Below are 15007 nucleotides of genomic sequence, written 5' to 3' on the forward strand. Positions count from 1 at the left end.
TCTGATTCTTTGGTTTCTTCCCTTTGAGTCGCCCTCCACCTCCCAATTCCCAAAGCAAATAAAAATAACCGCAACAGAACACAGCCAAAAACTATTCCCAGTGAGGATAGAAAAGTATTCCTGCCTTGAATTCAGCTTGAGGAACTTCAAACTGCCTCATTCTCCTAGAAAAATTAAACTAGCAAACTCTCACAAAATAGAAGGTACAGCAATGTTGTAGAAACTGTGTTGCAGCAGCTAAGAATTCCGAGATTTTTAAGCACCTGATTCTATAGAAGACGAAAGAACGTGTATTCTGTAAGAAAAGTCACATTTTTTAAAAAAAATTAAGTTTTATTGGCGTATCCATAATTTACAAGGCTGTGCTAACATCTGCGGTACAACAAAGTGACCCAGGCATACATACACACACATCCATTCTGCCTCAGGTTCTTAGGGAAGGTGACATTGTTTAAGGGAGCTGTGACATGGGCTCATCCCCTTCCCCCGAATAAATCTTTGGGTTCGGCCACTGTTTCCCATGACCTCGGATGAGCAGATTGACCAAAACGGCTCCGTGTAACGTGCTGGGGTGCCGGGCTGCCCGGAGACCTTGGAAGCGGTAACTGAAGCCCAGAGCTCGCAGGTGGAGCCCAAAGGCACCTGGAAACTAACTGGAGGTGCCCCCCTCAGCGCACGAGCCACCCCCACCCCCACCCCCGCCCCCGCCCCCGCCCCCACCCTGGCACGGGAGCAGAACCTCGAGGACAAGAGGGGAGAGGGGGAAGCCAAGGGGGTGGCGTGCATGTCTGCGTTACTTCTGCCACCCCCGTTACTGCTGCTGGTGCCCTCGGCCACCAAGGACGAGACAGGGCGCGTTCTGCTTCCTCCTCCTACCGTGAAGAGCACCACCTGGCCAGGCTGTGCGAGTGGAAAGTCGAAGGAAATACCTGTGCAGCGACGGTGCAATCTCTGTGTGTTCTTAAACAATCCTGACAGCAGATGGTTCCGTGTGCCTTGCATCTGTGAGAGCCAGCAGCTCAAGTCCTCGGGTCCTTCGACGGCAGGGAAAGGGCCCAGGAGGCGCCGGAAGGGAAGACGGCTTAGACCCGCCCATAAAGATCTCTCTCTGGGGTGAACGTCACGTGAGGAGCATCCTTCTACTAAACGCCAGGTAACAAAAAGGAGAGAGAAGCAGGGACTTAGAGGACACTAAACCAAATGGACCCGCTTTTGCGTCAGACTTGCGACGCCCGCCAGGGTTCCTTCTGGTCACTAGGTGGCGCTGTGGGTCCCTCTACTCCCTGGGGTGCAAACCCCACCTTCACACTTTAATATCTGGGGGATCCACTTTATAAACTCCTTTTGAAAACAAAATATTCTTCTCTAAGAGTTCCTGTCGTGGCTCAGTGGTTAACGAATCCGACTAGGAACCATAACAATGAGGGTTTGATCCCTGGCCTCACTCAGTGGGTTATGGATCCGGCATTGCCGTGAGCCGTGGTGTAGGTCACAGACGAGGCTCGGATCCCGCGTTGCTGTGCTTTTGGCATAGGCAGGTGGCTACAGCTCCGATTGGACCCCTGCCCTGGGAATCTCCATGTGCCTCTGGTAAAAAAAAACAAAAAAACAAAAAAAAAAAACAAAAAACTCTCATCATTTATTGGCATTTATGAATGATGATTTTTTTTCTCTTAAGTACCAAGAAGGGTAGCATATCAAAAGGTAGACAGATGTTTCCCTCAAATTCAATGGAAATTTTTACACACACACACACACACACACACACACACTGGTCAAAAAATGGCTTTTATTTTTTAACATTTCATTCTTCACAATAAATGTTAGGTAAAATAAATTATTGGTGTTAGTAAACGTTTATGAGGTATGGGAAAATCCTCTTATAGGAAAAAACACCATATAAAAAACTTGAGTGCATTTAAGTTGTGCAAGCTCTCACTTTTCTAACTCAACGTCCACCGTTTTTTATCTCTTGATTTGATTATTATGATTAAAAATACTCTTACATTTGATATTTTAGAAACTTTTTTAATATCCACTGTTTAAAAATGATACTTGAATGAATCATTCCAGAAAATATAGTCTCATACATTTTAATCGCTCCCACCAGGTGTTTCAGAAGAAACATATCGATAAGTGGTTTACCAGCAAATTCAATGGAAATTCTATTTCCCTCGCATTCAGTGGAAATTGTCGTTGAGAGATTTTGATCGTGGGGCATTGACAGTTACAACGAACTTTTAAAACTGAAAGCCAAAATGTCATCCCAAAGGGTCACTGAGCCTGTCCCCCTCTGTCTGTTCGTCCCCCCAGGCCACAAATGAGAAGCAGCACGAAAGGTCACTTCCCCAAAGAACTCGCCACTGCCTCGGAGCCTGAAAACCATCCCTCCCTTGAATCTGCCTCGCTGGTCCCCAGACGCTGTCCCTCCCCAGCTCCTGGTGGCCCTGCCTCCTGGTGCCCAGCAAGACGTGTGTGTGGCCACTGCCACTGAAAAGCCTCCGTCTGTTCTTTCAGACCTCCCTGTCCTCCCATGCTCCCCTTGGGGTTGGTTTAGTCTAATTTTAACCACGCATGTGAGCTAAAGGAGTCGGCTACCGAGCTGTGATGGACCGAGGGGGGCTGGAGGACAGGGGCTCACAGGACCGGGGAGTCCGGGCGCATCCCCCTGCCTGCCAGCTGACAGAAACCCCGCCACCTCTCCCGCTGGCAAACCCCTCTTCTTCAAGGGGAACCGTCTCGGGCCCTCACACATAGAGCCCCAAAGAAGGGAAGGAAAGGAACGGGGTGTTAGAGAAACCCCACTACCAGCTGATCTCACAGGACAAGGATTCAGAAAACCCCACTACCTGCTGATCTCACGGGACACGGGTTCAGAAAACCCCACTACCCGCTGATCTCACGGGACACGGGTTCAGAAAACCCCACTACCCGCTGATCTCACGGGACACGGGTTCAGAAAACCCCACTACCCGCTGATCTCACGGGACACGGGTTCAGAAAACCCCACTACCTGCTGATCTCACGGGACACGGGTTCAGAAAACCCCACTACCCGCTGATCTCACGGGACACGGGTTCAGAAAACCCCACTACCGCTGATCTCACAGGACGCATATCTCACAGGCCTGTGATCACCACAGTCAAGGAACAAAGAGCTGCACTGCTTCGTCTGAGGACTAAATTACATCTGAGGAGCATATGGCTTTTTGATGGACATCTGAGCCACGGCGCAAGGCTAACTGCAGGGTTTCTGTCCCTCCCCATGGATACAAGGCCCAGGCTTCAGACGACACACCCTGGAAGAGAGTTCTGGCCAAAACATGACAGGTCCAGTGATGTGGCAAACGACCCTGTGACCTGGGGAAGGATACCCACCCTCGCGAAGCCTCAGTTTCTCCATCTGTAAAATAGCCAACTTACATCATCAAAAGAGGAAGGTGACACGTCCATTTTTGTAATCTGCAAGGCACCGTGCCATTTCACACTGTGATGTATCATTTCCCTGCTCTTCATGGTAATATGCGACCAGAAAAGCATGTTCACGAAAATCTTTTGTAACCTGATTTTAAAACTACAAATCTAAACAATTATGATTATAACTAGTTATGAGAAAATTTAGGAGAAGAATTTATAATTTGGTGGTGGTATTATTACGGGGAGTTTAGGGGGTTTCAGGAAATGAGACCTTTTCTCTATCAAGTGTTCTATGCATATTTTAACTATATCCCAGGAGACAAATTTGACTAGCTGTTGACAACAGGATCTCACAAGTATCCTCACCCACGGTTGAATTATTACAGACTAGAGACATTTCTATTTCTTCAACATCTACTCAACATACCTTCTTTCTCTGTGTTGTGTCTTAAGAGAAACTCTTTCTTAAAAGACATTGGTGAGTTGTCTTCCTGAAATAGAAATCATCAGTGTTAGCAGCTGATCTGTTTATATTCAGAGAAAAAGTGAGTCATCAGGAGTGGAACACCCAGCTATAACTGGACCTTGAGAATGAAGTTTGCAACAAAGGTGAGACCAGCAGAAATTTAGCACACTCAAGAGTGATGTGCCAAACCACACAGCCCATGCTGGAAGGCCACCCATCGCTCCAGGTCCAGCATGGGTCAGCCTTCCTCCGGCCTGGCCAGGGAGTCAAGGACGAAGGAAGCATGGACCAAATAAGCTCCCCCAGTCTGGCTTCAGGGCCCAGCCCTTGTCTGCTGGACTCTTTAACTCGGGGCAGTTCAGGGACCAAACCGGAGACCAGGACCTACTAGTTCTCATGGTCACTCCGAGTTTTCCAGCACCATCTTGTCCTCCCAAACATTTCCTGTGCAAAGATGGCCCAGCTTCCAAGAGAGTCCCTGCAGAGAGTCACTCCCACCCGAGCAAGAAAAAGCTAGATAATTGACAAATTAAAACCATCTTGATGTCATCAGAGAGTCGGGGTCACAGGGCAACCACCTAGGCTGAACTCTAAGGACAGACGGACTCCTCCAAGGAGGTGTGGGGCTGAGCACTGGCTGCCCTGGGGCAGAGCACGAGAGGAGGTGCCCGCCAGCCAGGGGGTCAGAGGACTTCCGCCAAAAGTTTCAGTGAGCCCAGGGGGTGTGTAAGCACATACAGCCCGGGCTCCTTGGCTAAAAGGCGGGTTCTACGGCGGAGGGCGTACAAGAGGAGCCTGGAGAATCCTGGAGTCACAGAAACAGAGGAAATTCTTTTTTTTTTTTTTTTTTTGTCTTTTGTCTTTTTTGTTGTTGTTGTTGTTGTTGTTGTTATTGTTGCTATTTCTTGGGCCGCTCCCGCGGCATATGGAGGTTCCCAGGCTAGGGGTTGAATCGGAGCTGTAGCCACCGGCCTATGCCAGAGCCACAGCAACGCGGGATCCGAGCCGCGTCTGCAACCTACACCACAGCTCACGGCAACGCCGGATCGTTAACCCACTGAGCAAGACCAGGGATCGAACCCGCAACCTCATGGTTCCTAGTCGGATTCGTTAACCACTGCGCCACGACAGGAACTCCGGAAATTCTTAAAATAACAAAAGGTGTCAAAGGCACAGGTCAAAGGAACACAGGAGCCAAGCTGAAGGGACACCAAAGACCAAACAGGAACAACCGGAACAACAGCAAGATGTACGTGAGTCCATAATGATAGGAACAAAGGTAATACTGGATTGTAACCCAAAAGAGAAATACATATACATATACAGGACTCCATAATGCTATGAATAAATGCTTGTAGAAATAAATAAATTGGACATAAAAAACAAACATGCCCAGAGGAGACCCCCAAAGAACAGATGTACAGAGATCAAGCTCCCTGCCACGGAAGGGGAGGGGTAATTTTCGGCCCACCGCCTTTTGGAGTCTTGCCTTAGTGCCGTGCTTCCGACGAACAGAGTCAGGAAAGGGAGGAAGAGAGCGTCTACAGCGTGGAACTCTGATGCCCAATAGACGAGGAACGAAGGTCAACGCCATGAGGAACGTGGGTGGGTTTCCCCTGGTACCACGCGACAGGGATCCTCCCTCCACCTCCGAGGCCTTTCCAAACCCCTAAGTCCAGTCTGACCAGGAGAAAAACCTCTCAGGGGGCCGGCATCACCCTGCCCTCAAACCAGAGACATTCCGGCAATGAAAACGGCAGACGGATACGTCTTGGAAACAGACAAGAGGCTCCTTCATAAAATACTAACCCACCGAATCCAACTGCATGGGAAGAATGACTGTCCGTGATGAGCAAGCGAGGTTTATCCCAGGCAGTCCAACCTACTTCAACGTTTGAAAATCAATCAACTCACCTCAACAGACTAAAAGAGAAAACCACACATCTGTCTCGAGAGATGCAGAAAAACCATGTGACAAAAAGTGCTTTTACTGCTTAAAAATGAGGGTAAGTGCGGGACTGCTGTGTTTGCTTTTTTCTTTCTTTTTTCTTTTTGCTTTTTAGGGCTGCACCCATGGCACATGGAGGTTCCCAGGCTAGGGGTCCAAATCAGAGCTGCAGCCACCGGCCTGCACCACAGCCACAGCAACGCCAGGTCCTTAACCCACTAAGTGAGGCCAGGGGTCAAACCCGCAACCTCATGGTTCCCAGTAGGATTCATTTCCGCAGCCCCACGACGGGAACTCCTGTATTTGCATTTTATCAAACTGTTCTCCAAACTGTTCAGCTGAGCAGGCAGCACCATTGAAAGTGTGTGGAGAGCAGTCTAGAAATCCTTATCATCACCTCAAACATGAAACACTGAAGATCTATCTGCAAAAAGCCTCATCACTTCCCTTAAGATGTCATAAAACACTTCACAGAAGCCCTGGGCTGGAAACACAGGCAGGAGACGACCCAGTCTTTCGGCTGCGTTTCGGGTCACTGGCAGCTGACACAGGCGTCGAGGAAGCTTCTCCTCACCCAGCTCCCCTCGCCCCTCCGGAGGCGGATGCTCCAGAAGCGCCCTTCTCAGTCGCAGGACTAAGAACAGAGAGAATAAAGCAGCAGCGGTGGGTTTTCTTCACGTCCACTCTTCTCACGCTCTCACCTCGTCCACCAGGAGGGAGCAGACTGGTCCCTGCCGACACCAGGAAAACTCAGTGGATCCTGCTCCCAGCACACACACGCGGCCCCTCGCCGGGCCCTGGTCCCATCCGTGCAGCTCCTGGGGAAACCTGCCCTTAACCTCACGCTCCCGCCCGAAACGCCTTCGGAGGGGAAGCAGGTGGAATAACAGGTGCACAGCTTGCGACTGGCTGTGTCCGTGCTTCCCTGGGGCGCAGGGACAGTCGCGCAGGTGAGGCGGTTGGGGGAGTCCCTTGATTTTCAGTTACCCACATTACTGATTCATGGCGGAGAATACGTTACCTCCACACAGGTCAGTGAATACAGGTGAGGTGACAAGGGAACTGCCACCAGCACCGGGAGGGCCAGGGACAGCGCTCAAAGGTGACACCTCTGCTCCACGGAGAGAAAGCGTAAGAAAGCGGGGAGCGACTGATGACACCAGGGAGGTGGAGAGGGGCCACGGCGCCCGGACCCTCAAGAGCTGAGGACAGAAGACACCGTCGAGAAGGATGGAGGCTGCGGTCACGCAGGAAGCACGGACGGTCGTTCCTTGGGGGCTTGAGGGAAAGGAGCCCAACTAGAAGGAGCCGCTGAGCCGGAGGCCGGAAATGGGACCTCACTCCTGACATCTTTGATTTGCCTGTTAAAGCCTAACACTGGCCAGTGATTCCTGGTCTCTCATTGCGCCCAGCACAGTTCTCGAGTCACCTCGTTCTCCCCTCACTGTAACCCACCCGCTCCCGTGACCCACATGTGGCTGAGGGGACCACAGCCTGGGACAGGTCACCGAACGAGGGGGCAGTGCTCTCGGCTCCCGCAGCTCCGCCCAGGGCCCGGGGCTCCAGCCCCTCCGCCCTGGGCTCCCATGTGATGCGGCTGGAATCACAGGGGAACCTTCTGCAGGAAATGAACGGAAACACTGTCGCATCACCGCGTCTGACACTGGTTCCCAAGAGGTGGTCCCGATCCCAGGGCCACAGTGCCTTCCAGGGGGTCAGTGCAGTCCAACGCGTCACAGGAAAACTGCGCCCTGCGGGCCTCACCCCCGGTGACACCGGCACACTAACGGCACGAGAACAGCAGAGGTAAAACCGCAAGAGACGAGCCTGAGAGCAGCCGCACCTCTCAACATCGAACTCCTCGGGATGGGCCCTTGCAACTTGAGGGTAAAAAACGCCTGTGTCACTGAAAGTGTCTCTGATAAAGGAGCGGAAATGACTCACGTTATAAATATTGACCTTGAGTGCACGTCTGAACACTCTGTGTGAGGAACTAAGAACACAGGAGGCCCTCTGGCTGCCATCACAGAACCACAATCGTCTCTGGACGGTCCAGGAGAGGCCAGGCTGGCCACCTGCCTCGAGCATCTGCCTGGAGCCTCTGCCTCAGGCACCTGCCTAGAGCCTCTGCCTCATGCACCTGCCTGGAGCCTCTGCCTGATGGACCACTGCTCGACTTGAAAGGATGCACAGCAAACCACTTATTCAGCCAGGGGTGCTGGGCAGACGCTTTAATGAACAAAACAAGGCTATACCTTCAGTGAAAAAATCTCTCAGTGTCTGACAGCTCCCCAATACCGAAAGTATTTCCTAAAATGATTCCTGTAAATATTAATGCATGTGATCTTTGTTAAAAAATATTATGTAATTGTGTTGATATTGTCATAACCTGCTGAACCAATACTTCCCGAATCACCAATGCATCCTCTTGCAAAATCATGCATGTCTAACAATCTATTCAAAGTGCAAGATATTACAACGGATTTTAATGGAACAAAAAATTAAAAATTCACCGATAGGGTTTCTGATTCCAAACTGCAGTTTACCCTTAAGAAATTATCCCTTGTTGAGTTTTGGGGTAGTATCAAAGAATATCCACAATAATCTGAAAAAGCTCTGAAAACACTCCTCTCTTTTCCAAGTACATATCTACGCGAGGCTGGAGTTTCTTCATCTACTTCTTCCAAAACATCCTACAGCAACAAACTGATGCAGAAGCAGATATGAAATCCAGCTGCCTGCTGTTGGACCAGATAGCTAGAGAGACCCGCCAGAAGGTAACACATGCCACTCTGCTCACTGATTGCTTGTTTTGACAATTTTTTTCATGAAAAATGTTACAGAAAAATATTATTGACTTATTATAGCTATTTTTAAATGAATAAATAGGAGTTCCCGTCATGGCACAAAGGAAACGAATCCGACTAGGAACCATGAGGTGGAGGGTTCAATCCCTGGCCTCGCTCAGTAGGTTAAGATCCAGCATTGCCGTGAGCTGTGGTGTAGGTCCCAGACGAGGGCTAGATCTGGCGTTGCTATGGCTGTGGTGTAGGCCAGCAGCTACAGCTCCAATTCGACCCCTAGCCTGGGAACCTCCATATGCCACGGAAGCAGCCTTAAAAAGACCAAAAAAAAAAAAAATTTGATAGAGTACCACTGAATTCATCCAAGATATTACAAAGAATAGATGCTTATGCGTTTGCTCTGAGTGGTCCCTGAGCCCATTATCAAACCTCCAAGACCGAAAATAAACTCAGCTACAACTTTAAAGCTCACTGTTTGCAAGGAGAATTTCCGAACTAGAATTTAGGGAAAGAAGTCACCAGCTTCGCCTATGCACACAGCTTTTATTATTTTCATTTTTAATCTGACCTTTGGGTTTCCAGTGCATATTTTTACATACAGCAAAAGCAAGAAGAGAAACTCTGCAGGAACAACACGGCGCCAACTCCCTCTGCCTCCGCAGCCTCCCCTCCCCACGCCTGCAGCCTTTCTGCCAGACTCAGGAGAGCAGCCATTCACGGCCAGGCTGCATCTTGCTGCATCTTTCTGCGTCTGAACTTTGCAAGGAGTCTTTTACACCCGAAAGCTACTGAACGCAGAGTATACCCTCACTGGATATTTGAAATTGGCTTAAAATATTTCTAGTGTGATATGGAAATTACTAAAAATTACAATATTGAAAGAGGCAAAGAGCGCTTTCCACCTCTTCCTCTGTATCATGAAAGAATGGAGAAGAATCACTTCTGGGTGCTTCTGGCTCAGAAGGTAAAGATCCTGTAGACCCAGGCTATTCCACGGACCAATCACTGGCCAGGGCAGGGAGCCAGGGCTGGCCTGATACAGGCTCACGCAGCAGGAGGAGGTGCACACAGACTCTGTGATACGTGACTGGACAGCAGCGACAGAGATGCTGAGCCAAACAGAGGCTTCTGACACGGGGATGGAAGCAGGATGTCCCGGAGCCTCTCACTGCTCCCCACATACATGCACAATTTGCTCAAATTCCTGCGTGTCCCGTGCCTACAATATCTGCCAATTTGTGAAATGCACGACTGCCTGCATTTCAGCATGAGATGTGCATCTGCTTTTTGATATATTACAACTTCAAAAAAAAAAAAAGCCTAGCTTTTCCTTCTCACTCTGTTTACAAGCAGAAACGTGCGTTTGTTCAGAGAACTGTTCTTCACAAGGTCATGGATTCTCCTCCTGCAAATATCCACAGACAAACCCTGACGATGAGTAACGGAGAACCGAGCCTCCTCGACGTGAAGCGATACTACGCGGTCTCAGAGCCGGCTTCTCCAACCTCGGTACAGCCGACCTCGCTCCTTCTCAGTGTCGCTCCCTCTTGGGGAAAAGCCGCCAGATTCACAGCAGAGGCGTGGAATCAGGGGAAAGGCCCTAGACAATCTCGTGGGTCAATTCGAAGCGCCGTGGCCCTTCCAGCCCCGCCCCCTCATGTTTCTGATTTTTGTTCCTCTAAGCTGTTCATGGGAAAAGGTATTTTTTTTCTCCAAAAACATGCGGCTATCAATTTCACTTGGCTGAGTTCACCCAAAAGTACTTTCCCAGAATGGGGGGTAGGCAGCCAGGAAAGGTTTCTCATTTAACTCTCCCAGAAGGGAAAATCTTAAATGCTACTTTTTTTGTTTCCAAAAATGGGATTTATGGCCCTGTCTACGTTACACAGACCTAAACCCTAGGTTGGTCGGGACCTTCTAAAAACACTGTAGGCAGACCACATAGTTCTCATAATTAAACATCATTCATATGCTTTAAAAGTTACAACAGCATTTCTATGTCACATGTGAAAAACAAGGTGACTACGAATGAAAGGCTTTCCTTTTGCTACTGCAACGGCTCGTGGATTCCGTGGTCAGATTTCAGTAAAACCTCCACCCGAGACCCAGAGATCGTGACCACGTAACCACACAGGAGACAAGAAATGGATGACGATGCCTCCCCCCCTCCCCAGGGCCAGACCCACAGCTCAGAGGCCAACACGCTGGTCCAGGAAGGGTCACTGCTTCTCCCTCTGCGCTGTCCCTGCGCCTTGGGCACCGAGTGCTATAAAGACCCCACAAAGGCACCTCTGCTGGCACTCTGAATTAAGGGTATGCTCACAGCAAATTCCCAGGGTGTCCTTGTCTGTGTCCTAGCAGCTGGTTCATCTGCTAAAATCAATTTTCTGTAACAGACCACGCTGCAGACCCCGGGTGAAGGGAAAAAACTAACAAAGGGACGGCCAACCACAGGCTGGTGAGGAGCAGTGCGCCCACCTGGCACCTGGTTTCATCCAGGTCACTTCCTTCCCTTTCACGGTGTCAAGGTCAACAAAGAAATCTGAGAGACAGAGAGCCCGGCAGCAACACATTCCCCGAGCGCCACCTCCACTGGGCCCTCTGCCCAGAGTGGGAGAGTCTGCAGAGGGGGTGGGGACGGCGCCCAGGCCACTGCCAGCACAGGCTGGGAGAGGGCGCTGGAGCAGAAGGGGCGCTGGGAGGGCGTCTCGAGTCCGTAGCCTAGAAACCGGAGGCAAAGTTGGGAAGTTCCCAGGATGCAGCTGCTGGCGGTGGAAACTGGCCCAGGTTTGCTGGTCTTTTCCTCCAGCTTTATTGGGGTGCGACTGAGAAGCGAAACATATTTAAGTGACACAACGCCATGCTGTCTATGCCACAGCTACAGCAACGCTGGATGCAGCTGCATCTGCAGCCTATACCACAGCTCACAGCAATGCCGGATCCTTAACCCACCGAGCGAGGCCAGGGGTGGAACCCACATCCTGACGGAGACAACATCAGGTCCTTAATCTGCTGAGCCACAACGGGAACTCCACCCCCCCACGTTCTCTAAGGACGATCTCATAGATGTAAACGTTATGAAATGAGCCCCGCAAGTGAGTTAATGAACACACCCGTGACCCACATCCTCACGCAGCCCATGGAGCGAGGACACCTAACTCTACTCTCGGCAAATCCCAGGATACCACACCGTCACCTGGGGGCAGCGGATCCCCAGCGCCCGTTCTCTTCTGTGCTCTTCCGACTCGCCGCGTTTCTAGACCAGACGGGAGCCACTTCCTTTCCCCCTTCAGGTCCGTAAAGGCAATTTCTTCTTTTTTTTTTTTTTTTTTTTTTTTTTTTTGTCTTTTTGCCATTTCTTGGGCCGCTCCCGCGGCATATGGAGGTTCCCAGGCTAGGGGTCGAATCGGAGCTGTAGCCACCGGCCTACGCCTGAGCCACAGCAACGCGGGATCCGAGCCGCGTCTGCAACCTACACCACAGCTCACGGCAACGCCGGATCGTTAACCCACTGAGCAAGGGCAGGGATCGAACCCGCAACCTCATGGTTCCTAGTCGGATTCGCCAACCGCTGCGCCACGACGGGAACTCCCGTAAAGGCAATTTCTAAAATTGGCATGAATTCGACAAAAGTGTTTCAGTGGCGCCCACTGTAGGAAAAGATAAATGGATTCGTCCGTGTCTTTCTACCATCAAACATCAACACGACGCCGTCTGTTTTACTCTTGAGAGCATCACACAGAATGTATGTCCGCCACTGTGTTCAAGGTGAAACACCTCCTCTTTTCTAAAGGGGACGTTTCTCCTTTCGCTTAAATCCAGATGTATTTCCTATGGATAGAGGAGACAAGCCTGATTTTTCTAAAGCCACATGATTCTCCAAAAAGTGTGTTTCTTAATATTTAATTTACCATATCCCACTCAGCATCACTGACGGCTTACACTTGGCTTTCACACTCCAGTGGGGCTCAATATTAACCTCGTCTCTCCAAGAAGCAATAAAACACTTAGCTGTAGTGGCAGAGTGGTATCACGACAACAACGAGAAACAAGAGTGACGATGCTGGAAAGGCAATGAATTTCAAAAAATCCATCAAAGAATCAATGCCATTTTCATTCGGTCACGAAAATCCTGAGTCAGGGACAAGCTAGATCAAAAGCTCCCAGGCTCTACCGGCATTTCTGGCAAGTGGTAATGAAATGAAATCCCTCTCCTGTGTGCACAATAAAGCACACAACGAGAGTCAACAACTGTTTTGGATTTGTGCATGCATTTGATTCCAGCAAGATGCTTAAATGGTGCATTCATCAGTGGCTGCAGGTGATGGAAAATGCCTTGGCATTTGTTCTGAGCTCAGCATTTGTTAAGTATGTTAAATCGCTTGCATATGATTTATGTCAATTCATATAATCCATTACTTTGATTCTTTCTTTAAAAAGTTGCACTGTTTTATCACTCATTTGACAGCTAAAAACATATCAACCAGTCACTTTTTCCTTCCTGATCTTGTCTGGCACGAGGCCCACCCTTTCCCAGCTTAGGCAGCCTGGCTGAAGCAGAGGTTCACACAATAGGAAAAGCCCATTTCTTTTTTTTTTTTGGCTGCACCTGCAGCATGCAGAAGTTCCCAGGCGAGGGATCAAACCCATCCCACAGCAGCGATCTGAGCCACTACAGTGACAACACTGGGTCCCTAACACACTGAGGCACCAGGGAGCTCCTCCTATGAAGTTTTGATTCCACAGTAAGATTTGAGGTGGAGCCATAATGACAAGAAAACTGCATCACCTCAGGTCACTGCTGTGACACAGGTTCAAACCCTGGCCTGGGAATTTACACACGCCACAGGCACAGCCAAAAAAAAAAGGATTTTAGGAACAATTTGTGCTCCCTGAGCATAAGATATGGCCCCTACACAAGGCACTTCCACCTCGTAGGAAAAAGAAACAGCAGGCATGCAAGAGAGAATTGTGTTGAAACTTGACTGCACATGCAACATGACTTAGAGGTCCTCAGAAAAAAAATGACACGATTAAAATAGCACGCAATTGCCCAAAGAAGACAGCGTTAGGAAAGGACCAGAGAAGGCAATTTAAGAGTTTCTCAGAAGAGGAGTCTTGTGCACCAAGCAGAGATAAAGCATGAGGAAAAGAGTGGAAGGTGGGGCTGGAAGTGAAGAAGTAGGAGTCTTCTTTCTCCAGGAGGGGGAAGGGGCGGGCCCTGCAGCTCAAAGGAGGTATGGCCTCGGGGAGGAAAGCAGCCCCCAGCACTCACACCTGGTGAGACAAGCCATCACCTAAAGATACAGAGGCCACTTTTTCTCACCTGAGCACTGCTATTCCTGGCTCAAGGGCCCAGCGCTCTTAACGGAGCTCTGCTGGCTGAGGCTGCCTCACGTTAATTCCAGCCTAGGGCAGGGCAACAGCCGGCAAAGACAATCCCCCACCTTCCACGGCCACATCAGACACTAGACTGCAGAGTCTCCACTTACACTTACGTTCTAAATGTTTTGATTTATAAACATCAAGATTTTAACAGAACAAGCAACACTCAAGCATACGTTGTTAAGTTTCTTACATCCCAAGAGTAAATGTAAACAGACGTGAGCACTAGTCGTGTGTGGCCAGAGTCTTTCTCTCTCTTGCTTTTCCCATGAGGTGAATTATAAAGGCTTCAAAGGCAGACAAAATCTGCTATCTTTCCATCACACTGACAGCATTTAACACAATGCTCAACAGGTTTTGAGGTTTGGTCCCATGTTGCCTTCAACATGCAGGTGAAGTGACTTCAGCCTGATCTAATCATGCATAAGTTGGTCACAAAAAAATGCATAAAATGCGCCTCTACAAGGTGAGGGAACATGTCCTAAACCAATTAACATATATGCTAAAAATCTTATCCAAGAAATTTTTTTACTGATAGCGCACTTGTTAATCAAATTATACTTGATTCTTAAAGACTCTGAAAAAACTTTTCAAGGTTATCATTTCACCTCCTTATATACTTTGTACCTGGAATCTGTCACCATGGCAACCTGTCTGGATGCCTGTCAATCAGGAGTGGTCCATGTGTTCTGATGACAGCCTATGATGCAGAAACAGAACCAAACTGCCTGGGAACTCATACGCCCCGAGGTGGCCAAAAAAGAAAACAAAACAAATCAAAGCAAAACCACCAACCTGCACACCACGGCGTCTGAGGGTCCTTTGCTGGTGTTAGTTTCGGTTATTATCAGCCAATGCAGGAAGGAAGCAGAGTAATTGCCACATCTAGTTTCATGAGTTAAACTTCAGTTTACATTTGAAAACATATTACTGGATAAATTATTCCATCTGTTTACAACCGACCCTTGGACAATGAGGGACTAGAGGA

At 49.3% G+C, this 15007-nt stretch overlaps 1 protein-coding gene across 1 annotated transcript in view; it reads right to left on the minus strand.

Moving 5' to 3' along the window:
• DCDC2C (doublecortin domain containing 2C) overlaps positions 1 to 15007 on the minus strand; it is a 112450-nt gene that overhangs the window by 26159 nt on the left and 71284 nt on the right. The window contains exons 10-11 of the mRNA XM_021087908.1: positions 3844 to 3907; positions 930 to 1142 (exon numbers count right to left, since the gene is read on the minus strand). Of these exons, the coding sequence (XP_020943567.1) occupies positions 930 to 1142; positions 3844 to 3907 (277 nt within the window). The remainder of the gene's footprint in view (positions 1 to 929; positions 1143 to 3843; positions 3908 to 15007) is intronic.

Source organism: Sus scrofa, chromosome 3 (genome assembly GCF_000003025.6).
Source record: "Sus scrofa isolate TJ Tabasco breed Duroc chromosome 3, Sscrofa11.1, whole genome shotgun sequence".
In the NCBI taxonomy this organism is placed as follows: domain Eukaryota; kingdom Metazoa; phylum Chordata; class Mammalia; order Artiodactyla; family Suidae; genus Sus; species Sus scrofa.